This window comes from Periophthalmus magnuspinnatus, chromosome 17 (genome assembly GCF_009829125.3).
Source record: "Periophthalmus magnuspinnatus isolate fPerMag1 chromosome 17, fPerMag1.2.pri, whole genome shotgun sequence".
NCBI classification, from domain to species: domain Eukaryota; kingdom Metazoa; phylum Chordata; class Actinopteri; order Gobiiformes; family Gobiidae; genus Periophthalmus; species Periophthalmus magnuspinnatus.
In genome coordinates, this window is record NC_047142.1 from 9,176,036 (window position 1) to 9,202,838 (window position 26,803).

General features: G+C 44.8%; 2 protein-coding genes across 3 annotated transcripts; one reads left to right on the plus strand and one right to left on the minus strand.

Annotated features, from left to right (window-relative positions):
• The first annotated feature begins 11 nt into the window (after nt 1-11).
• Nucleotides 12-10,560, plus strand: LOC117385418 (AFG3-like protein 2). Of its 2 annotated transcripts, none has more exons than XM_055228770.1 (17): nt 12-214; nt 2,102-2,177; nt 2,245-2,313; nt 2,487-2,608; nt 3,125-3,277; nt 4,041-4,115; nt 4,840-4,964; nt 5,745-6,015; nt 6,293-6,430; nt 6,570-6,723; nt 6,908-7,015; nt 7,417-7,542; nt 7,825-7,935; nt 8,441-8,556; nt 8,762-8,962; nt 9,143-9,337; nt 9,468-10,560. In XM_055228770.1, the coding sequence occupies exons 1-17, from the start codon at nt 101-103 to the stop codon at nt 9,708-9,710; spliced, it is 2,397 nt and encodes a 798-aa protein (XP_055084745.1). In that variant the 5' UTR covers nt 12-100; the 3' UTR covers nt 9,711-10,560. The 2 variants fall into 2 exon arrangements, with proteins under 2 accessions (XP_055084745.1, XP_033838605.1); XM_033982714.2 differs by having other exon boundaries at nt 101-184.
• A 4,647-nt stretch (nt 10,561-15,207) lies between these two features.
• Nucleotides 15,208-26,644, minus strand: klhl18 (kelch-like family member 18). Its single transcript, XM_033983054.2, has 11 exons — nt 26,483-26,644; nt 24,709-24,839; nt 24,178-24,318; nt 18,703-18,901; nt 18,226-18,383; nt 17,849-17,982; nt 17,515-17,737; nt 17,208-17,312; nt 17,010-17,121; nt 16,643-16,852; nt 15,208-15,783 (listed from the first exon to the last, which is right to left on the minus strand). The coding sequence occupies exons 1-11, from the start codon at nt 26,612-26,614 to the stop codon at nt 15,607-15,609; spliced, it is 1,722 nt and encodes a 573-aa protein (XP_033838945.1). The 5' UTR covers nt 26,615-26,644; the 3' UTR covers nt 15,208-15,606.
• Between the last annotated feature and the right edge of the window lie 159 nt (nt 26,645-26,803).

The following is a 26,803-nucleotide window of genomic DNA, read 5'->3' on the forward strand; positions in this document are numbered from 1 at the left end:
GTGACAGATCGGGACGTGCTCTGCTGCAGGTTTTGTCCCCGTTTATCGAGTGAAAGACACACGCTTTGCGCTGTCCCCGTGAGACCAAGGCCCCCAGGACATGGCCCTCCGGTACCTGCGGCTGTCCGCGGGCTCCAGGGCCGCGCTGACGCTCCTGCTGCGTCCGAGGGGAGCCCGCGTCCCGGTGAGAGCCGAGGGGAAGGCTAATGGTGGGGTAAACACCAGGGAAACACATGAGAGCTAAGGCTAAAGCTACATGAAAGCTAAGGCTAAAGCTAAAGCTACATGAGAGCTAAGGCTAATGCTAAATGGGTAAACAAACATGACAGCCGACAGGACAGGTGTAGGGGAAGGAGCACTGACAGGAGCACTGACAGGAGCACAGACCCTTCACAGACTGACAGGTCCTGAGGAGATCTTGGTTTAATCCTTTCACATTTCTAACCTTCAAATCAGTCTCTGTGTCTCTCTCTCTACCTGTCTCTTTCCCTGTCTTTTTCTCTGTCTCCCTGTCTCTCTCTCGCCCTGTCTCTCTCTCTTTCACTCTCCCTGTGTCTCTTTCTCTCCCTGTCTCTCTATGTGTCTTTTTGTCTCTGTTTCTGTGCGTTTATGTCACAATAACAAATTTTGAAGCTTGATATATTGCTCTAGAGAAATATCATGATAAACAATAATATTGAAAGTAATTTATGCCATTGGCACAATAACAATAAAGCAGGATAATCCTATTAAACCATTTTTAAATAGACTCTATTATTAAAAGGCACGAGCTGCAACAAATTAGTAGCAGAATGGACCAATAATTAGCCATAGAAGTTATTTATTCAACCCTATACAGATCAGGGTTTATGTTAATATGTTATTACATAAAAATGACAAAAATCTTCCCATTTTTATGTAGAAAACACTATAAATACTGAGCCCCAAAATATATTGTTCCAGCTTTGATATACTGAATGAAAAGTCGATCTTGTGACAGGCCTACTCTCTTTCTGTGTCTCTGTGTCAGACCTCAACATGTTGCTGCTGCTTCCCTCGGAACTGCCACATGACTTATGTAAAAAGGATTAGACTTAGAGAATAAATTGTTTCACAGGGAATCAATTTGAACACAGCAGTTCACACATCACAATATAATATAACATCAGAGAGCAAAATATAAATGCTGACAACAAATATCCAAAATAAGTAGCAAAAACAGCAGAGAGAGTTGTTTAGTCGATTAATCGGTCGATAGAGTCTTCAAAATGTGTATTCGTTGACTAATCATTTTATTTAGATAAGGATTCATATGGGACAACAGCAGAAAGGAGAAGTGAGTGAGCTGGCTGAATCTTATTTTTTGGTATTTATATGCAAAAAGCAAATTAAACTCACGATTCACAAGTTGAGTCTGCCTTTATGTAAATAGTTTCTTTCTGCATAAGTAGTAGTTTTGCATTTGCTGTTTGTGGTTTAAGTTAAGGTTTTGAAGGCTCTGGTGTGTCTGTCATAAAACACATTTGGAGTCTGAAATATTTCCACTAAAATACTCTGATACCATTGAAAGTGGCCCTCTCCTCTAAAGTCTTAACTAAACAGCTCATTTAAACATGATCTAGCCCAGGGCTGTCCAAAGGGGGCTCTGAGATTAAGAAAAATCTATTTTGGTTCAAATGTGGTATTGAACAGACTGTCAGGAGATGAGATGGAGAGTAATCCTGTCTTTGAAAAAAAATGATTAAATTGACTTTAAATATTATGACAAACTTTCATTGGGTTTGGTGAATGTGAATTCATTTTGGCCAAGAACAAAATGTTGGGCACCCATGGACAAACCTTGGGTTCACACTTGTTGTCATTTGGTCATAAATTGAACCCATTTTAGTTCTGATGTGGACTTGCTTTGATTCTGTTCCAGTCCTTCTTTAGTCCTGATCTAATCAAAGGTTTAGTTTTGGATTTAGACCAGGTTTAGTCCCACTTTTGATGTAGTGAATGTGCGAGTGAGAGCATACCCTCTGTTTTAGTCTTGGTTATTCCATCGTGTTCATACCTGGCCAAGTTCTGGTTCAGTCTTTACATGTACCTTTATCTTTACCCTTTGATTCTTGTGCGGCAGGTGCTGATGGAGGCGGCAGGTGCACAGAGTGTGTGGTGCGAGTTGCAGAGACACATGAGCTCTCGTCCTCCGAAAGGTCAGAGCACCTGCCTGACCCTGTCTGACCCTGTCTGACAATGTCTGACACTGTCTCTGTGTTTCAGGCTTTGAGAAGTATTTCCCCGACAGCCAGAAAACCCCAAAGACTGACGACAAAACCAGCACCAAGAAAGGTCTGTTTAGTCCTAGGGGTTCAGTCTTGCTGTAGCTCTGGTTTAATTTTGGTTTAATCTTTTTTCAGTCCTGGTTTAGTTCTGGTTTTGTCCTGATCTAGACCTGTTTTAGACCTGTTTTAGATGTTGTGTAGACCTTTTTAGACCTGTTTTATTCTTGTTATTTTCTTCAGAATCCAAACCTGAGGAGAAGTCGAGTGGAGGAGGACCTGATGAGGGTGGGACAGGAAGTGGAGGAGGGGGGAAACGTGGTGGGAGAAAGGAGGACTCTCATTGGTCAAGCCGGCTGCAGAAGGTCAGTTTACATCACTTGCCTCTCCACAAACCTGACCCTTATTTGGCCTGGAGGAGGGCCTACTCATTTCCATGGAAATGTTGTTCGTTTGGCTATAATATTCTATAGTATGGTATAAAACTTACAGTTGAAACCAGTAGTTTACATACACTACGGTATATAAAAAGACACATGCGCTTTTTTTTCTCACTGTCTGACATGAAATCAGACTAAACTTTTCCTGTTTTAGGTCAGTTAAGATTCATAAAAATATTTGTATTTGCTAAATGCCAGAATAATGAGAGAAGGATTTTTGAAAAGATCTTTTTTCAAAGCCAGACATTTATTTATTATATATACATATTCATATATTTGGTACCATTGCCTTTAAACTGTATGACTTGGGTTAAAACATTTTGGATATGTCACAGATAGAGACTTTTTGTCAAATTGTGCTCATTACTGCTGCCAGTAGACGGAGCTTTACCTGGTCATTATTTCAAGTTCTAAAACTTAATCCTCTCTCTCTCTCCACAGGGTGAGATTCCGTGGGATGACAGAGAGTTCCGCCTTTACCTGCTCAGCGGTGCCGCCTTCTGGATGACTGTGGGATACTACTTCCTGTGGAGAGATGGCGGTCGCGAGGTCACCTGGAAGGACTTTGTTAACAACTTCCTGTCCAAAGGCGCGGTGAGTCTAAGGTCTACTGTGCATAATATTTATGAAAATGTAAGTTAAAATGCAGTTAAGAGACAAAATAAACGCGTATGTGTTCATAAATATATTTTAAAACTATTGTCACCATTTATTTAAATTCTCGTCATTCATAAATTATTGTTTTGAGGGTGGAATAACTTTGTAGTACACATTAGTGGCCACTTGAGGGAGCACGATAGTTGCTTTATATAGTTAATATGGTGAAATTTGATGCTATACGATTTATTTTATTTTTTTATAAAAAATCCAAACCATCTCTTTTATAAAAGATATATGCAGTGTCTGTTGATACAAAATTATAGAATTTTATTTATTTTTTTTAATTTAATTTTGATACAAATTCAGTGGAATGAAACTTTTGGTGGAACTCTAAATGCTCATATGTCCTGTCCAGACAGACTTTATATAAATGACCCTACACTGGTGTGGCTTCAGGCTGTTTCTTGACTTATGTAGTCGTTATGGTGACGCTTTTAGCTTTCCACTGAATTATAACAAAAAATTCTACCGGACTCTGATATAAAATAATCAGTGCCTACTAACAATACATTATGGAATATTTCTATTTAAGTTAAGTTATATTTCTTAAAAACATGATGGACATTATGAACAAAAATGCACAGCACATGTGCAGTTGATGTTCCCCCAGATTGTGCTTCCCCTGCAGATGGTGCAGCTACAGTGCTAAAGTACTAATACGGAACATCACCCTGACCTCTGACCTTTTCTGTCTCAGGTGGAGCGCCTTGAGGTCGTCAACAAACGCTATGTCAAAGTAGTGTTCAGTCCCGGGAAGACCCCAGTGGATGCGGTAAGTTCCACTCCCAGATTAGACCTGGTTTAGACCCTCTTTAGTACTGTCATAGTCCTGGTTTAGTAATTTTTTTGTTTTTTTATTAGTTTATTTGAACAGGGGACAAGGCACACTGATAAATGTTTGTGTAAATGTCAGTACTGGCTGTACAGCTAGTTTCCAACGGTAGTTCACAGGCGAGATGTTGAATGCAGCACAAAAGACATGTGGTATTAATGATGAACAACTTAACTTATTTAGATAGATATGTAGTAGTCAGAATGGATTGGCTTTAGCATTGTCTTAGAACCCTGCTTCACTGTTTGGACAACATTCTTTACATGTTGCTTAAATGTACAATTTGAGTCTAGAACCATTCTCAACTATTTGTATTATATCACAACATTGATCTTCTCACCTGCAACATACACATCAGGATGTGGTTTCTTAACATTTAGATGCCCAGTTTACAGCTTTCCAAGGCTGTCCTGGTTTTATCCCAGTTTTCTCTTTCATAGCAGTGGTTTAACATCAGCATCATGGACACGTTTGGTTTAGACCTTATTTTGATCTGGTTTTAGTCCTGATTTAGACATGCAGCAGTACGTGTAGTTTAGACCCTGTTTAGTCCTGGTTTAGTCCTTGTCTTCTCTTTTTTAGCACCACATGTGGTTTAACATTGGCAGTGTGTTTATGACACTCTCTAGTCCTGTTATAGTCCTCGTCTTCTATGTTTTTTTAGCAGTACGTGTGGTTTAACATCGGCAGCGTGGACACGTTCGAGAGGAACCTGGAGACTGTTCAGAACGAACTTGGGATCGAGTCGGAGAACCGAGTCCCTGTAGTATACTCCAGCGAGAGCGACGGGTGAGTGATAGAGGCGACAGGGCCGATGGGTGAGTGAGTGGGGAAACAGGGGTGACCTGACCAGGGCGACAGGTGAGTGACAGGAGTCCATAACAACAGGCTCTCAATCCAAGCATTCTCTGGGCAGTTCCTCTCCTATCTCACCCTTATGTTATAAATACTGTATAGAACCTCAAATGGTGTGACCTGGGTAAAATATCTAACTGCGATTAGATTTGAGATTTCTGTTTTAATAAAAAGATTCTGTTCGAAGTTCACATTTTAAACACATCCATAAAAATTAACAAAAAGACTGAAATCTAAACTGACTAATACACACAAGAATCAATCTCAGGACATGTTTGTACAGATCTAACAGGGTTAGCAGTTTTGTACAGAATATGACCCCATGGAGACACAGGGAGGGCATGACACACAGGGATATTTCAGAACATGTTTGTACAGATCTAAACTATAGGGTTAGCTGTTATGCAGAATAAGAGTGGAGATTTTGTTGTTTGTGGAGGAAATTATGTTACTTCAAAAATTGGAGCCTTTGACATTTGCTAATTGTGTCCGTTCAAAGTTCTACTTGATAGCGATTCATCTTTCAGCCCTAAAAGCATTATTTCATCTGGTCACTCCTCATATTTATATCTCTTATTGTTTTATACTACATAAACAAACTTGTATATTTCTGCCTTATTTGCCACTTTATTATATTTGAAAATTTGTATTTTAATATCATTTTTACTGTGTCCAAGTCATCTCCCATGTCTAAGTCTGAGTGTGTGCCTCCAGGACGTTCCTATTGAGCATGCTCCCCACGGCACTCATCATTGGCTTCCTGCTGTTCATGCTGCGTCGGGGGCCTGCAGGGGGGCGCCCAGGTCGAGGCGTAGGGGGGCTCTTCAGTGTCAGCGAGACCACAGCCAAAGTCCTGAAGGAGCAGATTGATGTCAAGTTTAAGGACGTGGCCGGTTGTGAGGAGGCCAAGCTGGAGATCATGGAGTTTGTCAACTTCCTCAAGAACCCAAAGCAGTATGAAGACCTGGGAGCCAAGATCCCCAAGGTACAGAGCCAGAGGAGAAGAGGGGGCGGAGTAGAAGAGGAGAGGGTCAAAGGAGCAGAGGAGGAGCAGAAGAGGAGAGGGTCAGAGGAGGAGAGTGTTGGAGTTGGAGCAGAGGAACAGGGGAGAGGAGCAGTGGAGAGGAGCAGAGGGTCAGATTGCTGAGAGGGGCAGAGGAGAGGGTCAGACAGAGCAGTGGAGAAGCAGATGACAGGGTCAGTAGATGCAAAGGAGGAGCAGATGTCAGATGATACAGAGGATGATGCTCTACTCTCTACAGGGGGCCATCCTCACTGGACCTCCGGGCACAGGGAAGACTCTTCTGGCCAAAGCCACAGCTGGAGAAGCCAACGTGCCCTTCATCACCGTCAACGGATCAGAGTTCCTCGAGATGTTTGTGGGAGTGGGCCCTGCCAGAGTGAGTCCATCTTTAATCCATCTTTAATCCAGCTCTAGTCCTGATTTAGTCCTGGTGGAGTCCTGGTGGAGTCTTATCTTTGATAAAAGAGCATAAAATTTGTTCGGCGCCTGTGGGACTTGTCTCTGCTTGTGTTCAGGTGAGGGACCTTTTTGTCCTCGCCCGTAAGAACGCGCCCTGTATCCTCTTCATTGATGAGATCGACGCCGTGGGACGAAAGAGAGGGCGAGGGAACTTTGGAGGACAGAGCGAGCAGGAGAACACCTTGAACCAGCTCCTGGTGGAGATGGACGGTAAGATACATGTCCTCACACACATCCCCACATACATGTCCACACATGTTCAAAAACATGTCTATACAACCATGACCACACACCCACGTCTCCACGCACACGTCCCCACGCACATACACGCATGTACAGGTCTCTGTCCGCACACACTTGTCTTTGTCTCATGTCTCTGGTGTCTCTGTCTTAGGGTTTAACACAGCCTCCAACGTGGTGGTTCTTGCTGGTACAAACCGTCCGGACATTCTGGACCCAGCTCTGATGAGACCAGGACGCTTCGACCGACAAATATACATTGGTAACTCACTTAAGCCTGGTCTAGACTTGATTAAGACTTGATTAAGTCCTGGTTTAGTCCTGCTTTAGTGCTGCTTTAGTCCTGCTTTAGACCTGCTTTAGTCCTGCTTTAGTCCTGCTTTAGTCCTGCTTTAGTCCTGCTTTAGACCTGCTTTAGACCTGCTTTAGTCCTGCTTTAGACCTGCTTTAGACCTGCTTTAGTGCTGCTTTAGTGCTGCTTTAGTCCTGCTTTAGACCTGCTTTAGACCTGCTTTAGTCCTGCTTTAGACCTGCTTTAGACCTGCTTTAGACCTGCTTTAGACCTGCTTTAGACCTGCTTTAGACCTGCTTTAGACCTGCTTTAGTCCTGGTCCCGGTCCTGGTCCCGGTCCTAGTCGTGGTTGACATGCTGTTCTCTCTCAGGTCCTCCGGATATCAAAGGTCGGGCATCCATCTTTAAGGTTCACCTTCGACCTCTGAAGTTGGAGTCAAGACTCGACCCCGACGCTGTGGCCAAGAAGATGGCTGCCCTCACACCGGGCTTCTCCGGTAACACACCTACCCCTGCGCCTCCTCTGCTCCTCCTCTGCTCCATCTCTCTGCTTTTTCTCCCTCATCTCCTTTTCTGCCCCCCCTTCTCACTTCCTTTGCTCTTCCCTCTTCTCCTCCTTTCTATGGTCCTCCTCTGTTTCTCTGCCCTTGCTTCCTCTCCTCCTCTGCCCTTTCCTCCTCTTCTCCTCTGCCCCTCCCTCCTCCTTACCACCTCCCTCCGTTCTTCTGTATTGTAGTCTTTTGTTGCAGTGATTGTGGGTGATGTAGACTTTGTTCCAGGGGCGGACATCGCTAATGTGTGTAATGAGGCTGCTCTGATCGCTGCTCGCCATCTGTGTGACGCCATTGATGCCAAACACCTGGAGCAGGCCATCGAGAGGGTCATCGGAGGTGAGTCTGACCTCTAACCTTCTAACCATGACCTCTAAAAATTTTGAAAGCTTGCTCAGGGCGAATCAGCTCTGTGGTAACTAATGACCACAAAACCTATACTTTCATTTAAAATCTGCTTCAGAAACTTTGCCAACCAGCAACTTATTAGAGCATTTTTATGAATGGATTATGGATATTAGTTACCGGCCTCCGTGTCGTTATCTCATAATATTTGAATTTTAAGGTTAGTGGTTAGGGTTAGGGTCCATGGCAAAAATGAATGGAGGATTTATTTCCGGAACCAGATTGGACTTCAAATGAGTGGGTCTGTGGAGCTCCATTTAAGTCAGAAACAAATTTGCGTCATAATCTGTTTTGTACATTATCAGAACCTTCTGCACATATAAGCTGCTCTACATTTGTGACTCTTTAAACCTGATTATTTTTTATTAAATCTGAGCCAAAGCTTTGTACAAAGAGCACATAATCCTTTAACCTACTGATGTCCTTCTGTCCTTCTCAGGTCTGGAGAAGAAGACTCAGGTCCTGCAGCCCGATGAGAAGAAGGTGGTGGCCTTCCACGAGGCCGGACACGCCGTGGCCGGGTGGTTCCTGGAGCACACTGACCCCCTGCTCAAGGTCTGAGGATCTCAACCTGGTTAACTAAGATCTCACCAGGTTTAACTGTGATCTCAAATGGTTTAACTGCGATAACTAGGATCTCAAACTGGTTGAGATCCCTGTTAAACTGTTTGAGCAGGTTTGGGGGCATGTTTGGGTTGTGTTTGAGAGGCATGTCTGAGCAGGTTTAGGGGTGTGTCTGAGCGGTGGTTGGTCTCTGCAGGTGTCCATCATCCCTCGGGGGCGGGGCCTGGGATACGCTCAGTACCTGCCGAAGGAGCAGTTCTTGTACACGGCTGAGCAGCTGATGGACCGAATGTGCATGACCCTGGGAGGACGTGTGTCCGAACAAATCTTCTTCAACCGCATCACGACGGGAGCCCAGGACGACCTGAGAAAGGTCACGCAGTCTGCCTATGCCCAGGTACAGCTTACTATAAACCTTCTATATGAACAGCTCCAGTCTCGTTCAGTTTTTGTGTGACAATGCAGCAGACTTCTGTGAGTGACTGCCTCGCCATGGATACTCGAATGGAGAGGAAAGGGGCGAGCCTTTTCTCTCAGACCTCTGATTGACTGTCTGCTCCTCTCCTCTGATTGGCAGATAGTGCAGTTTGGGATGAACAGCCGCGTGGGGCATCTGTCCTTTGACCTTCCCCGTCAGGGTGAGATGATTCTGCAGAAACCGTTCAGTGAAGCCACAGCGAGACTCATCGACGTGGAGGTGCGAGCTCTGATACAGGAGGCCTATGAGAGGACCACTGATCTGCTGACCAGGCACAAGGAGGATGTGGAGAAGGTACCAGGACTAAAGGTTTCAGGTGTAAATCTGGTGTAAATCTGGTCTAAACCAGGTCTAAACCAGGTCTAAACCAGGTCTAAACCAGATCTAAACAGTCTCTTCCCTGTGTTCCTGCCCTGTGCTGCAGGTGGCGCTGCGCCTCCTGGAGAAGGAGGTGCTAGACAAAGCCGACATGGAGGAGCTTCTGGGGAAGAGGCCTTTCGCTGAGAAGGCGACATATGAGGAGTTTGTGGAGGGAACGGGAGGAGACGAGGAGGACACGAGCCTCCCCGCGGGACTCAGGGACTGGAACCAGGAGCGGCCCGACCCCAAAGAGGAGAGCCCAGAGGAGAGGGTGGCCCGGCAGATCTCAAGAGGCATGCCCTTCTGACCACACTGACTCCATGCTGACTCCACGCTGGCCCCAAAGAGGAGAGCCCAGAGAGGGTGGGCTGGCAGATCTCGAGGCAAACCCTCCTGACCCCCCACTGACCCCTGCAGATAATACCACATGACTAAATGAATTTGAACTGTGATGCACATAAAACCTGTGACTCCACCTCCTGATGAGACACTGCTCTGTGATTGGCTGTGGCTCTGTGTAAATGTGTTTAAATAAAGACTGTACAGCCAATCAGCTTGCAGGAGAGGCCATCCCTAAAGCTGCACTTATTACACTGTTTATTACACAGGGTCAATACATGAGATTATTATATTATGTTATTGACCTTTGTTGACCATTTTCAGAAGTTGCCGTGGGTGTGTTCTATACAGACTACAATTTTAAAGCCTCCCAGAGAATCGCTCCATTATTGACTTGTTATTGCATATGAACATCCAACATTTTATACAAATCAACCTATTTTATATCATGTTTTTTTCCCATATTCTCAACTGAAATGAATGGGATTCTCGCTTAACCAGAGGTCCAACCCAAAGAAAGCTCATTTACAGAAAAAGTGGGCGAGGCTGAAGTCTAATGACATAACATAGCTTTGGTTTTACACATTTAATCACTTAAAATGAATCACTTAAAATGAATCAAATAAATGAAAAGTACATTTCCTTCAGTCCAAATGTTTGTGCCCATCACAAACCAGCAGGGACTGCATGGACCACCTCATACTCTGAGGCCAGAACACTTTGAGTCTGTCTGCTCCACTCTGTGGCTCCACTCTGTGATGTCATCAGGTGGAGTTCCTTTGTGTTTTTAAAGTCTCACCCTTCATTACAGCAGCAGAAGACCGTTTATAAGTGACTGTACAACTGCAGAAAAAAGGCACAAACTCAGCCTCTTGTGTGGCGGGGTTAGGGGCCCTTCATGAAGATGATGCTTTCTTCCTCTTCAGGCTCCGCCCCCTCACCACTCGTCCAATCAGATGAGACAGGCCACAGTGTGGGGTGTGTCCTAAACAGGAAGTGCTGGCCCTGGACTCAGAACAGAAGCAGAATGAGCGCGAGCACTGGGGGGTGACAATGAGCCGTGCCGCTCACCGTCTGTCCACACAGCGCTCTGATTGGACCGTGCTTCCCCTGCTCTGCTCCCATTGGTTCACTCTCTGGCCCCTGCGCTCCGATTGATCAAAGAAGATGGTCTCAGTGTTGGCCAAACAGAAGCCGTTGCACCTCAGTACCTCTGCAAAAAAAACGATAACGTTATGATACCGATATCAATACTTGCACAAACTGATACTGACACCGATACTGTACACACAGAATGTCTCTTTACCAAAACTAAAGTTATTTAGAGAAGACATATTGTGCTCGTGTCTGCTCTGTAGTTATAATCTATGACACCTGTGGATTATTATATTATGCTTTGGACATTTTAAATCGCAATAATGATAAACAAGCTTAATAAAAGAAACAGTCCGCTGACTTCCATATTAGAAAACTGTGGTGCCCAATAGGAGCTGGCATTGCCATAAACCCCATCACAGCAAAGCACCGCATGTTGTCGGCCCCTCTGGGGAATAGCTGTAGATCACACTAGTCAGCAGTGGATTTTTTTGGTACCAAAATTACTACAGCGGGCATGTACCAGGTGAAAACAGGTAGATCAGCAAAATGGCGTCTTGGAGCATGCATGAATCACACCAAATACATGGTTAAAAGCTCTGAAAAGTCCAGTTGGCAGAATAGGTCCGATTTACGGAGTTTGTAATAGAATCATTATTATGAAGAGCTATTGTTATTTTTAATGTTAAACTGAAGTGGTGCAGCTGTTGAACTGACCTGAGCGCGACAAGAGATCGAGGAGAACCTGATGTGGACCTGGACTCTGGACTCTGGGCTCCTCCCGGGTCTCACTGGGGTCTTTAGTCCGGTCTACATCTGGGTCCTCAGTGAGACCAAGATTAGTGCACTGTGGCACTGCACCCGAGTCCTGGTCCAGTCCAAAGAAAGTCCTGACTGGTTCAGACTGAGAGAACTGAGGACAGAGAAAAGAACTGAACCAGGACAAAACCAAGAATAAGCTGTCAAAACCAAGACTAAACATTTGGTCTAAAATGGCTCTAAACTGGGTCTAGACCAGGACGAAACCCCAGGACGAAACCCCAGGACGAAACCCCAGGACGAAACCCCAGGACGAAACCCCAGGACGAAACCCCAGGACGAAACCCCAGGACGAAACCCCAGGACGAAACCCCAGGACGAAACCCCAGGACGAAACCCCAGGACGAAACCCCAGGGCGAAACCCCAGGGCTAAACACCAGGGCTAAACACCAGGACTAAACACCAGGACTAAACCGTGTCTAAATCGAGACTAAACCAGGGGTGTTTCTCAAAGTCTAGGTGCCTCGCCTTGCTCTATTCTGGGTGTGGCAGGGCATCCATTTCATTAAAGTTTTGTTCCAATGGTCATGTCCTCCACAGGCATGTGTCCTCCATTTGGTTAGGATTTTAGCATTTTACCAAGGATACAGTGTCTTTCGCTGCTCTGGCAAAGTTACCCATAATGCATTTGGTTTTTATGAAGAAAAATAAAGAGAACGTTACTGCATGGAGCTGCAATGCAGAAAAAGTAGAGAATCCACTGCTCAAAAGTTTATTAAAAAAAAAAGCAAATTCTTAATATCTACCCACCTAAAAAAGTGATTAATTTTCACATTTTCTTTGTCACTGAGGGTCATAATGGGGTGTCAACTTGTGGCAGGATGCATTTATTTAATCTTTTTGTTATTCACAAAAGGAGTTTTTTTTTTTCTTTTGCTACTGCTCGTTCAGTCTGAAGCCTGTTCCATGAGCCTGTTTGGGCCTTGGATTGGAAAGAAGTCACTTCAGAGGAACCTGCATCTAAAGCAAGGTACCTAGGCTATGAGAAACACCCCAGGACTGAACCAGGACTGAACCAGGACTGAACCAGGACTGAACCAGGACTGAACCAGGACTGAACCAGGACTGAACCAGGACTGCTGTACTTTTAATGGCAGGTGGATGATGGTGGTCAGGAGTTTGTTTATCTCTTGAACTTTAAATTCTGGGTCTGGACTTTTTTCTGCCGCTCGGACCCTCAGGAGACCTGCAACAGACGAACCAATCAGAGAGAGGCAGATGGGGAGAGGACCAATCAGAGGGGGACCGAAGGTAGACAGGCCAATCAGAGCAGGGCTGAGGACGAGTGGGCCAATCAGAGCGCAGCTGGGGTGAACACACCAGACAGAGAGGGTCTGGGGTGAGAGGACCAATGAGAGTGGGGGCTGGGGGCAGATGGATCAATGAGAGAGGGGTGAAGGAGCAGGGCGACTCACCACTGAGAAGCTGATTGGACAGCATGTCGCGGTCATCTGGGAAGCCGTCCACCAGCTTCTTCATCATCCAGGCCAGGTCCTCGTCTGAGCGCCTCAGCACCTGCCACCCCCCGTCAGACAGCTCCGCCTTCACCTGCAACGGGGGCGGAGCCTCAACTGATAGATATGCCTGTGGGGGTCAAAGATCAGAGGTCACAAAAGAACAAGAACTAAACTAAAGGTTAAAACCAGAGCCAGATCTTGAACTAGTCTTGCTCTGAACTACCTTAGCTGGAGGATTTGACCTATTGTACATATTTTGGGGGAAACTAGAGTGTCTGGAGAAAATCCACCCAGACACAGGCAGAACATGCACACTCCACACAGACACAGGCAGATGTGGGTAGTACTCAGTTACATTTACTTGAGTAACCTTTTGAAGAAATTGTACTTTTTAGAGTACTTTTCTAGCAGCCCATGTTTACTCCTACTTGAGCAGTATTTTTATTGAAGTAACTGTACAGTACAAGTTGTGGTTCCTCTTCCCACTGTGAGTAGGTCTATGTCTATGTATTTTTGTTGAGAATAGCGTTTCTTGCACTGCTCCTTCAGATATAATTTAGTGTTTCATTTTTGTTTGTTTGAAAATACCAGATTTTGTGCATTGTTTCAAGTTTTGGACTTTAGATTACATTAACTTAAAATAATAAGTCAGATGTGACATCCTAACAATGGAGAAGTATTTTTTCCAAAATACGTTTTCACTCTTGAGTAATTTCTTGGACTACTACTTTGTACTTCTTGAGTAATATTATTTTGAAGTAACAGTACTCTCCCTGCCATTATTCTTGGCAGGGAGGACATGCAGATATGATGAAAGGTAGTTAAATAACTGTTACCTGGAAACCAAAGTTAATCTGATTTACATACTGCTTCATTTCTGCCAAAAACACCTTAATTTTCTAAAATAAAGGTTTAAACTCCCAGAGAATGCCATCCTTCTGCGTTCATTGTCCTGCTTTTGGATCGTTTTTTATTTATTTATGAAATTTAAAGCACTGAATTCTAAAAAGTAATCTCTCTACTTCCTGTAATATTTAAACCAACTTTTCATCACAAGCTGTCCCATAATTTATTTAAAAAACAATTTAACTATTTACCACAGTCTCCAAGTCCTAATTATAGAAACATGAGTTCTGCATTTTGCGTCACAGCAGGTCCAGCACTGACCAGTCACCAGAGGTTTGTTGTATTCAGGTGAGTGTATTCAGCATAAACTCACAATGTCATCGAACAACCAAAGAGACTCACCTGAGTGGAGGCAGGGTCTGAGAGCAGAGCCGTGTGCACCTCATTCACCTGCACCAACGACATAATGAGGAGATGAGGAGGCGAGGAGAGAGGAGACGAGGAGAGAAGATGAAACGAAGAGGCACAGAAAAAGAGACGAGAAGAGGAGACACGATGACAGAGAACATGCACAGGCGAGGACACAGTTAAAGTGAGGAAGGAAACAAGTGTCAAACAAGATTAAAAATAATCCTCAAGATCTTAGACCACCAACACCTGCTAGGAAGCAAGGAGACTAGGAAGCAAGGAGACAAGGAAGCAAGAAGACAAGGAGACAATGAGAGAGGTAGCAAAGAGACAAGGAGGGAGGAGATGAGGATGGAGGAGATTGTTATGTGTCCTCTGATGTAACATTGGACTGAGGGATGTTGGCCTCTGGGGCCGGGGCAAACGTGTTAAACAAGGGGACAGTGCCCTTTACCCGAGTGACAATACCATATCACATATTTTAAAGTGAATGGGCTGTACCAGACCTGCTCTTAGGGCCACACGGAGAAAACAGGTCAAAGCTGAGCAGAGAAGCCAGCAATCTGATTATTGTAATCAGATTACTGTCAGAGGCACTCACCAGCAGGGGGCAGTGAGTCCAACCTCCAGAGCTTGGTTTGGATTTGTCCTGGTTTAGATACATTTTTTTTTTTTAATCATATTTCTATTTGAACCTGCATCCCATAAATATGCAAATATGAAGCACAAAAGGCTTTGTAAATGCACAGGTTAAATTTGGTGAATCATGATAGGACAAACTGAGTTTGTGCAGCTAAGGATCATGGGAAACCACTGTCTGACCCCAGATACAACGAAAGCCCTTATTTTAATAATTTATTATTATTAAATTACATTATTTCACCAAAGGTTTGAGCAGCGTTGTCTCAACAGTTTGTGAATCAAGTAAAAACTCCAGAAACTCCCTCAGCCCCAGTCACTAAAGATCATGAAAGGTCAGCTCAGGGTCACCACAGGGTCAACCCCAGTCACTCCAGGTCATCTCAGGTCAGCTCAGGGTCACCTCAGTCACTGACAGCTCAGGTCACCAGGGTCACTCTGAGGTAAACGTGTCCATGTTCCTAAAACAGCAGCGTCCTCTTGTCTCAGTTTGGTCCAAAAATATTCCTGCGCCAAAATGGCCGCCGTGGGATCAGACTCCAGGAGGCGTGGCCATAGTCCAGAGGGGGTCAGGCAGGCGGGGTCAGGCGGGGGTGGGGTCAGGAGGGCGGAAGAGGCACACAGCCCACCCCTACACCCCCCTGGTGGCAGCTCATGGGAGCACAGAAGCTCCACTGTCGGCTCAGAGGACAGAAGGTCTCTGTGGAGCTCAGGTTGGACTGTCCATCGTATCCTCCTACGGCATAAAGACGCCTCCCGCAGGCCACCAGGGACACCTGTAACACAGGAGAGACAGGCTGAGACAGAGGCTAGACCAGAGACTAGATCAGAGGCCAGGATTAGACTAGAGACCAGGACGAAAGAGATCTAAACCAAGACTAAAGTAGTGACGCTGAAACGAGTAACCATGATTGAGGTGTTGTGAATCAAATCTCGAAGATCCCAATGATACATCTGGAGAAGCTGATGCTCGGATACCTACTGCATGTAACGGCACAGTCTGTTTTACATTAGGCGCAGACTAGAAGAGGCATTCAGCTGCACGAGGTCAAAAACAGCAGGGAAATATTAGACGTGTTTGGATCTGTACTCTCATTTTACATCAGTGTCGATGACAAACCACTTCACCGAACACCCACTGAGCACGTGTGGTTTTGTTTTAGTTACGTTTAAGTCAAAATTAAACTTACTAGAGCTTCAGTGTTTATTTGTGCTACATAGAGTAAATAAATTGTGAGTAACACAATCCTGAAAATAAAATGCTTGACGTAAAAGAGACATGGCTTATCTATTTGTGTCAAAGTGTGGTTAGATGTACGTTAGCGTTTTAACAGTAATTACAGCCGCAAAGCTTGAGTGCTTATGCTACATTACTACAAGCGCCTGAACATCTTGTAGCCCCCGTTCGCACCTGTTTGACCTGCTGTAAACTGGGACAAGAGTGTGACAGGTTTTGAGGCAAAGACAACTTGAATTGGATTGTTTAGCGCACTCGCATTTCTCTGTAATTTTAGTGACTGTGGTTCTTTACAGGTGGAGGTCTAAGTACAGTGTCCTGCTTTATTTTCAGAACATCAGAGTCTGTTCCAGGTCCGGGTTCTGGAGGCCTGCAGAGCTCAGAATGTCATGTCTCACCCGACTGCGGCGTGTGTGCATGGGCACTAGGAGACTCCACTGGCCGCTCTCGGAGTTGAACACTTCAGCACTGCTCAGGAATGCAGAGCCGTCATATCCTCCCGCCACAAACATCTGCCCGCCGAGCGCTGCTGCACCGTGACGGCAGCGTTTATTTAACATGGAGCCAAACGGAGCCCAGCGACCACTGTGCCGGCTGAAGCACTCCACCTGAGGGCAGACGGGGCAGACAGAGAGGGTCAGACGAGTTAGAGGGTAAAAGGTTAGAGAGGGTCGGAGGGGGGTCTGGGGAAAAAGCAGAGGAGTCTGAGGAGAGGGAGGAGGAGTCTAGGGGAGTGGGAGGAGTTTGGGGAGGTGGAGGTCTGACCGTGTTGAAGATCTGCAGACCATCATGGCCGCCCGACACCACGATGCGCCCGTCAAAAACTGTGACTCCAGCGGCGCTCCGGCTTGCGCTCATCTCCGTCACAAAGGTCCACCTGAACCAGACCAGGATTCAAACTGGTTTACACGAGTCCAACTGGGATCTGAACAGGTCTAGAGGAGGATCTGAACAGCAATTTACCTGTCAGTCTCAGGTGAGTAACATTCCACTGAGTTGAGGGAAGACTTTCCGTCATAGCCTCCACAAACATAAATGTGTCCATCCAACACCACCGTCCCCATCGCACTGAGGAAAGAAAAAAACAGGACTAAACCAGGACTGAACAAAGACAAATCCAGGCTAAACCAGAACTGAATGAGGACTGAACCAGGACTGAACCAGGACTGAACCAGGACTAAAACAGGACTAAAACAGGACTAAAACAGGACTAAAACAGGACTAAAACAGGACTAAAACAGGACTAAAACAGGACTAAAACAGGTCTTACCTCCTCTGGCAGTTCATGCTGGAGACCCGGGTCCAGGTGTCGGTCTCGGGGTTGTAGACCTCGACTGTGCTAAGCCGTGATTGGCCGTCATATCCTCCAATGGCGTAGAGCAAACCATTGACGACAGCCACGCCAACTCGGCTGCGGGCCGTTCTCATTGGCTGACACGGCTCCCAGAAGTTTGCTACAGGATCGAAGACCTCAACCAAATTTAGAGAGTCCCCTGCGGACCAGAGCTGGGTCAGACCAGGTCTAACCCGGGACTAAACCAAAACTAAACAGTGTCTTAACGGTGTCTAAACCAGGACTATATCAAGTCAAAACCATGACTCACCTGTGCTGCTGAGCCCACCGACTGCATACAACAGACCACTCAAAGACGAGCACACGCGGGGGCGGAGTTTAAAGGCCGGAAGGGGGCGGAGCTCTGGCATCAGGTGAAAATCCTTCGCCTCGTCGACGAGATCCCTGCACAGATGCAAAGACCAGTTTTAGTCTAAGTTTAGTCTAAGTTTAGGCCAGCTTCAGGCCAGCTTCAGGCCAGCTTCAGGCCAGCTTCAGGCCAGCTTCAGGCCAGCTTCAGGCCAGCTTCAGGCCAGCTTCAGGCCAGCTTCAGGCCAGCTTCAGGCCAGCTTCAGGCCAGCTTCAGGCCAGCTTCAGGCCAGCTTCAGGCCAGCTTCAGGCCCTGACTCTGCCCTCAGCCAGTGTTACCTGCACTTGTGGCAGCAACGCAGTAGTTGGTCTTGCTGGACTCTGTCTGAGAGGAACTGGGGTCTGCACAGAGGAAGTCGAATCTGCTCCAGTAGCTCCGGAAGAACCTCCTGACGCCCGGGATCATGGTGGACCCAAGACAGGACTGCCTCGAAGACCTGAGGAAGACCAGAGACCAGACTTAAAACTAGAGACCAGACCACAACAGGACCGCCTCGAAGACCTAAACAGAACAAGAGACAAGGCAGAGACGAGACCTGACCAGAACTAAGCCAAGACTAAGAGTGACTCATAGATCTGAGGACCAGAGAAGACTGAGACCAGACATGGGACAAGAACTAAGACCAGTCCAATAACATAATGAGCCAGTGGATCATTATGTAATAATTTGGACATTTCACATATTGATCTAAAACGTCATGATCCTCACCTGCTCCTCGGCATTAGACCCTGGGTTAGACCACTTGTGATCCTTACCTGCTCCTCGGCCCGCACATTGAGCTCGTCGCAGCTCGTCAGCTCCAAAAGTTGCTCCAGACTTAGGGCCAGAAACTCGTCTGACTCCGAGACATCCACAAAGTTTTGATGCAGGAAACTGTTGGCAGCTTCGTATAGCGCCGTGCACATGAGCGTCTCCGCAAACGTGCGTACCCCCAACACGTTCTTCGGGTGGAGACTGAAACAGACACACAGAAACATAAAACAAGTGCACCAAAAACATGGTCACAAATTAACATTTCACATCTGTAAAAATAATAACAAAATGCATTTATCTGAATATAAAATCATCTGTTCGATGTTAGTCTAACACATGGCCATTTAACACTCTTCTACTTCCATTTTGACGCATGGGTCTGTTAAAAAATGGCAGTGTGTTCAAAAGGTAAACTAACTAATACTGTAGTGCAAATATGGTTATGTTTTTACTTCTCAGTAAATAAATAATAAAACTGTTTTAACAGTAAATGGATTCTTCACTAAAGAATCACACATGACTGGGATCACCACTGTTTGGGCATTAAAGGATGAACTGGTGCCCCATATAGCTTAGATTTATCATAGATAAAATAAAGGGAATAAAGCAGCCATTTATCAATATTTTGAACTCTCCTACTAGTATTATTAGCCCACGTAAGTGTAATAACCGTAATAAGACTTTGAACAAAGCTTTTACTGTTTGGTCAATATTTGAATCTCTACTTTTTCCCTGAAAAGGCTATATTTTATTTATTTATTTTTTTATTTATTTATTTATTTTAATTAGGACAGTGCATATTAATCAACATGTCAACAAACAGCATCAATGTAAATATGCCGGAATTAGCACAATAGCTACTTTACACCCGTTGTCCTAAGGCAGGTCAAAAACAGGAGATTTAAAGAAACACAGACAAACCAAAAGTGTACATAGACATGACAACAAGTGAACCACAATAGACCATATTCCGAGTTTAAGATGTCCCAGGAAAAAAAAATAAAAAAAATAAAAATAATAATAATAATAATAAAATCTACATGTGTGAGCATGTTTGATTATTTTTCAACCAGTGTTTCAGAGTGTTCTTGAAGGTTGAAAAGGAGCCACAGTTCCTGACATGGGCAGGTAATGTGTTCCATGACTGTGATCCTCTGACAGATGTCACCATTTGGCCAAATTTGGTCCTGCGTCTTTGTACGGTACAGTCTCCTCTGGTCAATGCTCTGGTATTAACTCGGTCAGTCATTTTTTTACTTATAAAATCCATTAATGGTGGAGGAGCAAGTCCATTTAAAACTTTAAAAATAAGGCAAGCGTCCATAAATACCTGATAACTTTCAAGATCCAGAATGTTATACTTACTTAAGATATTACAATAGTGATACTGTAGAGGCTTTTTATCCAGTGTTTTCAATGTTTTTTTGAAGAGGGACTTTAGGGGCTTCAGGATGGCCTCTGATGTGTGAGACCATGTGGTATAGCAGTAAGACATGTGACTGAATATCATGGCATGCATATACGCCTTTGCTGATTCTGTCGTCAGATAAGGTCTTATGTGTTTGAAGTTTGACAGATTTAATTTAATTATATAAGAAATTTTTTTAACATGCTGTTTAAAATTTAGGTTAGAGTCAAAAACTACCCCAAGGTATTTAAATTGTTCAACCACATCTAATCTTTCCCCATTGACCAACACAGATGGTTGCTCACCCCCTGCTGGCTGTCGAGAGAAAAACATGCAGACCGTCTTTTTAGTGTTGAGATGCAGGCCAGAGTCATGGAGCCAGTAGGACACTGGTACCATGGCACCGGAGAGCACTGCGGCAGCTTCATATTTTGTTTTTGCATGAGTGTACAGTACAGTATCATCTGCATATAATTGCATTTTTACACTCTTACAAACATTTGGTAAATTGTTGACATATAAGCTAAATAAAATTGGACCTAATATTGAGCCTTGTGGGACTCCAGCTGAGCAAGTGAGTAAGGTTGACTGTGAATTTTCAATTTGTACAGCTTGTTTTCTGTCCAACAGGTATGATTTCATCCAGCAGAGGGCATTGTTAGAGAAGTTAAAATATGTTAACTTGTCAAGAAGAACAGTATGATTGATAGTGTCAAAAGCACGTTTCAGGTCAAGGAACACAGCACCCACAAAGCCGCCCTGATCAAGTAGATGTTTAAGTTTTTCTAAGAAATAGCAAGTGGCTGTCTCTGTGGAGTGATGCTTCCGAAACCCAAACTGCATAGGATGAAGAGTAGTTTCACTGTTGTTCAGGTGTTCAGTTAGCTGTATAGCAACCCATTTTTCAGCTATTTTTGAAATGACTGGCAAGATACTTATTGGCCGATAGTTCTCTGGTTTTGTTTTGTCTCCTGCCTTAAGTACTGGGGTAACCCTGGCAGTTTTCCATGATAATGGCACGATTCCATGTTTAATGGACTGATTTATTATATGTGCAATTGGACTTGCGAGTATCTCTTTGTGAAGCTTTAAGAAGTGACTTGACATGCCAAATATGTCCCTGGCTTTTGAACTTTTAAGAGCTGTTATTGTTTTTATGACCTCAGGGACAGAGATTTCTTGTATGTTAAACACTGATTTACTAAGATCTAAAGGATAATGTGGAATGTCAGAGCTTTTTAGGTTCATTTTTAAATCTTCAATTGAGCTAATGAAGAATGTATTAAATATATTGACAATTTTGCCTAGGTCATCAGTCAGTGTGCCCTGTACTTGAAGCTGTAGATTCTTGAGATGATGATCTCTTTTACACCCCAGCAATTTATTTAAATTTTCCCATATTGTTTTACCATTCCCATTAGCCCCTTTTATAATCTCAATATAGAACATAGCTTTTGCTTTACGTATTTGCTGTATCACTTTATTTCTGAGTGATGTAAAAATCTGGCGATCACTTGTAGTTCCTGTTTTCAAAGATTTTTTAAGTGCCTGGTCCCTTTCTTTCATCAATTTTCTACAGTAACTATTAAGCCAAGGAAGATGTTCCCTAGTTTTTTTAACTTTACCTTCTCTTGTAAACTGGGTTAAAATGTCATTGATGCTTTTGATAAAGTTCATTGAGCAAGTTTCAGTGTCCACATTTTCCAATACATTGGACCAATTGAGTTGTTCAAGTTCATTCTTTAAAAGTTGTTGCAGATTTTTAGGTATAAAAACATATGACCTATTTTTGTTGCTTGTAGCTGGATGCTGCCTCTTGATTTTCCTTGAGCAGAAAATAAAATTGTGGTCAGAAAGACTGTTTATAAGTCCACGGTCCACACTGCAGTTTGATCACACTGCAGTGTGGACAGTAACTCCTGAAAAACACACAATCCAAACCTCATGGAGGTCTGAAGTCATATTTTTGTGACCTAGGCTATTGAAGCTGCGTGGTAACTTCAGTCATTATGCGTGTATGAGGAGTGTGTATGTGAGTACATGTCCTCACATGCACACTCCTCACAGGCGCGCTCCTCACATTGCGAGAATGTAATAACTTACAACTTATTGCATGTTGCATTGATTATAATTTCTTAGTGAACATGAAAATGGTCCTGGCCAAATGGGGTCTGCAGCCACTTAGGTTTGTATTAGCACACTGCAAAAGTACTTTAAAACGTGAACGGCAGACAAACTTAGGGGACATGTTGAACACTAAAACTTTCACCTAGCCAAGCCGTGCGTCAGCACGGTGATGTCTCCTCTCAGGGGCGGTTCAGTGCTGGTCCACGGAAGTTCAGCTTGTGGTCGTTAGGGTTAGAGACATAGACTGTCCCTTGCCCTGGAGCACGCGCTGAACCAATGGGAACGTGCTCCATTTGGAGCTGTCTGATATAAAAAGGGAGATCGCTGTGCAGCCAGCCTGACCTATTTCAAGATCAAATTTCTCCAAAAGTTTGTAGCCCTGTATATCGCCTATCCCTATAGAAACAGAAAATGCTCCTTCAGAATGTTCTTTAGGAGACTGAATCAGAGGCACAGAAACATAAAATTCTATTCTTTTTATGGACAGTCATTTTGAGTTAGGATTAAAAGGAATCTTACTTGTGAAGGCTTGGGATTTGGGACATGCCTATCTGAGTCTGCTTTGACAAAACCTTTCATTCTTTCTCAATGGTTTATTGAGCTTCAAATAGAGGGGAGAATGGTTGGCACTTATGTATATAATGAATTATATTATAATTATATAATTATAATTACTGACTAATTAAGGCTATTGTAAAGGCGGCTATTGTAAAGGCTATTGTAAAGAGTCTTATACAAAAATATCCTTAATCCTACCTACTGTTTTTTTAATACAGCCTTGTTTCCACTGGTTTGCTTTGAGTGAATCGGTACGAGCTGCAAGTGTCTCCACCGTCTAAAGTGAACCATACTGCCCCGTTTGAAACAGACCCTGGAGGGTACTAGCTCCCAGAGGGGGCCAGCACGTAACAGATCATTTTAGCTCAGGCATGGCTACACAAGAAACTAGGTGATTGGGCACAAGAGAATGCAAACTCAAGATACAAAACAAAAAGAAAATAATAATCTCTCACATAACGCTGACTTGATGCCATATTTCCAGTTATGGCAACTTTACATGTTGAGCAAATCAGTTGTTGCATTCATGCATTGCTTATGCAACACAGTTTCCTGTTTATCAATGCACAGCATGCCCATATAAATGTTAAAAATATAATATTTCCAGGACTTGATGCATCTAACAGGAGCCAAACTCAAGGCATTACATAAAGAGAGGTAAAAACACGGCGTAGAGTTGCAGAGAAATTAAATAAATGCAGAAAAAAAACTGACGATAAACCAGAAGTAGTTTTGTGTTTATACTAGCTTCAGCGCCATCTCGGTGACACAGACTAAACATCTTTTTGGGAACTGCTGAAATCGGCTTTATGATTACTAGTATAAATCAAATATGATTTTGCCCATGGAAAAGAAGCTAAAGTGTCCTACGGAGCTGGAAGTGCATCACTGCAGGAACATTTGTGCATTTGTGTCTTTGTAGATGACACTGGTTCTGGCGCACGGTGACAGAAAGCAGTTTCTTCCACTGGTGCAGGTTCATGAACAGACGTATGATGAGCATAAACTCAGCTCATTGTTATGCCACTGTCGGTCAGTGTTGATGCTGCTTTAGCACCTGTCATTCTATAGTCATCTGTCCAGTGCTTCATGGCGGCGCAAACCTACATCATGCCATTGGATGTGTCTTGCTAGACCTGTGTCACACCCAAAGCAGCATGGGTCAATTGTAATGGAAATGCTCCCTTATGCTTATAACAGTAAATGTGGCCTAATTAAACCCAACTTCAAATCTAACAGAGCCAAACCTCAGTTTCAGAATCAGCTGACGATTGACAGTCAAATGTTACATCACTAAAATTTTTGTTATATAACTGTTACATCTCTTTGTGTACAGATCAAAGGTCACAGTGGAGAGGTCACAGGTCGAAGGTCAGAGACTCACCGCTGCTGGAGGAAGCTGCAACAGGCCTCCTTCACGTTCTGAAGCTGCAGGAAACTGGCTCCCATCAACAGGTTCTGAACATTCTGCTGATCTATGGCAATGTGTCCACTGTATGCAAAGTTTATCAGGGCCTCCAGAGCGCTGTGGAGGAGAGGAGAGAGGGTCAAAGAGGGGAGGAGGAGAGACACAGAGAGAAAGGAGAGACACAGAGAGAAAGGAGAGACACAGAGAGAAAGGAGAGACACAGAGAGAAAGGAGAGACACAGAGAGAGAGGTGCGTCCACTGTACATAAATTTGATCAAGGCCTCCAAAGCGCTGTGGAGGAGAACAGTGGAGAGGAGTGGGTCAGAGAAGAGGAGGAAAGGAGAAGTGTCCGCTGTACACAAAGTTTAAGCCGAGAAGAGGGTCAGAGGAGCAGAGGAGAGAGCCAGAAGCAGAGGATAGGGTCAGAAGAGCAGGGGAGAAGGTCTGAGGAGCAGAGGAGACGCAGACAGTGCAGAGGATGTAGAGATGATGCAGAGGAGGCTCACCTGGGGTCCATTCCCTGCATGAGGATCTGGTCCTGTTTGCTCTCTGCCATGTCGGAAGTGAACATGGCATGGAAGTACGGGATGGAGGCGGCCAGTACGATCCGGTGAGCACTGAACTTATGCTCCCCCACCTGCAGGGGGAGACAAGGACGCATGTGAGGAGAAAGGAGACAAGTGAGGAGACGAGGAGACAAGAGAGGAGATGCGTGAGGAGACGAATGAGAAGACAAGGAGATGTGAGAGGAGAAGCGCGAGCAGACAAGGAGACATTAGAGGAGATGAAAGAGGAGACAAAGAGACATGTGAGGAGACAAGGAGACGTGAACAGATCAGGAGACGTGAGAGGAGATGAGGACACATGAGAGGAGACAAGTGAGGGGATGACTGAGAAGCTTAGTGAGGAGACGAGGAGACATGTGAGGAGACAAGGAGGCGTGCAAGGAGATGAGTGAGGGGAGAGGGAGAAAGGTGAGAAAAGTGGAGAAATGTGAGAAGACAAAGAGACATTAGAGGAGATGAGGAGACATGTGAGGAGACAAGGAGACACATGAGGAGACGAGGAAGTAAGTGAGGAGATGAGGAAGGATGTGAGGAGAGTGAAGACAAGGAGAGGAGACCAGGAGAGAGGCGACATGAGGAGACAGGCGACATGAGGAGAGGGGCGACATGAGGAGAGGAGGAGGTGATAACTGAACTTATGTTCCCCACCTGAAGGAGAGGAGACAAAGAGACATGTGAGGATACGGGTCAGGAGACAAGGAAAGGAGGAGGTGAGACATGAGAGGAGACAAGGAGACATGTGAGGAGTTCAGTGAGGAGACAAGGAAAGGAGGAGGTGAGCGCTGAATTAATGCTCCCAGAGAGGAGGAGACAAAATAGGATGACGTCCTAAACTCAGATGGAGGGTGGGGCCCATATCTCTATGAGAGATTCACTGTTTTTAAAAGAATCTCCAAACTTATTACTGCAAATGTTGAACCTTCTCATTATTTCTTTGGGATTGGGTTCATAAACTTGTCATAATAATCATAAAGTCCTTTCAAAAGTCTCTGGGGTTGAATAAGTGCATCACTTTGTGAAGCTTGTGAAAAAAATTATTTCACTTTTATTTATTCTGACAGAAAAGACGCTGAAGTTTATGCCAGTTTCGTTTCATGTGGATAGGCCCAGTAAATATAGAGGTTAACTATAAACCAGGTCAACAAGTCTGCAATCTGACAGGAGACCAGGGACCAGGGACTAGACCATTTAAGACCCTGAAGTCCTGGTCTGTGGATTTTATCCATTTAATCGAGTTAATCTAGTTTAATCTGATCACAAAGTGCAGTCTCTGCATTTTACAGCACAAGACCAGGACCAGGTCTAAACAAGGATTCAAGTCTAAACCAGGGCTAGGTCTAAACCAGGATTCAAGTCAAACCCAGGACCAAGTCTGAACCAGGACCAAGTCTGAACCAGGACCAAGTCTGAACCAGGACCAAGTCTGAACCAGGACCAAGTCTGAACCAGGACCAAGTCTGAACCAGGACCAAGTCTGAACCAGGACCAAGTCTGATCTAAGTTGCAGGTCTAAACCAGGTCTAAATCAGGACTCTCGGGCTGGACTTTGCGATTCGCAGGTGTCTGGCACACGCGCAGGTGCGGCGAGCAGGTGCATGCGGGGGTCAGAGGTCACCTGTTGTTTAGCTCCGGGCTAACGGAGTTAGCTTTTAGCATTAGCATTAGCCGCGGCTCGGTCCCGGGCCCGGTGCACGCGCACGGCCCGATGTCTCACCTTGAGCGTGACGTCACAGAGTTTGCCCTGACGCCGGATCTCCTCCATGACGCCGTAGCCGCGCGCGGGCAGCTCGTGCGCCGAAAAATGCACCAAATCCTCGAGCTCCGACTCGGACAGCGCGTCTCCCATCACTTCCGCCGTCTCTGCGCGCACTTCCGCCGGAGCCTTCATAGTAAAGGAGCCAAAAGCCTCGACAATTCACAATAAATGCTGACCCTTCAAAATAAAGGCTTACCCTTCAGAATAAAATACCTCCAAAATAAAAGACCCAACCTGCAGGTCCCCAAACTCCTCAGGGGTCCCCAGGGTTTCTTAAAA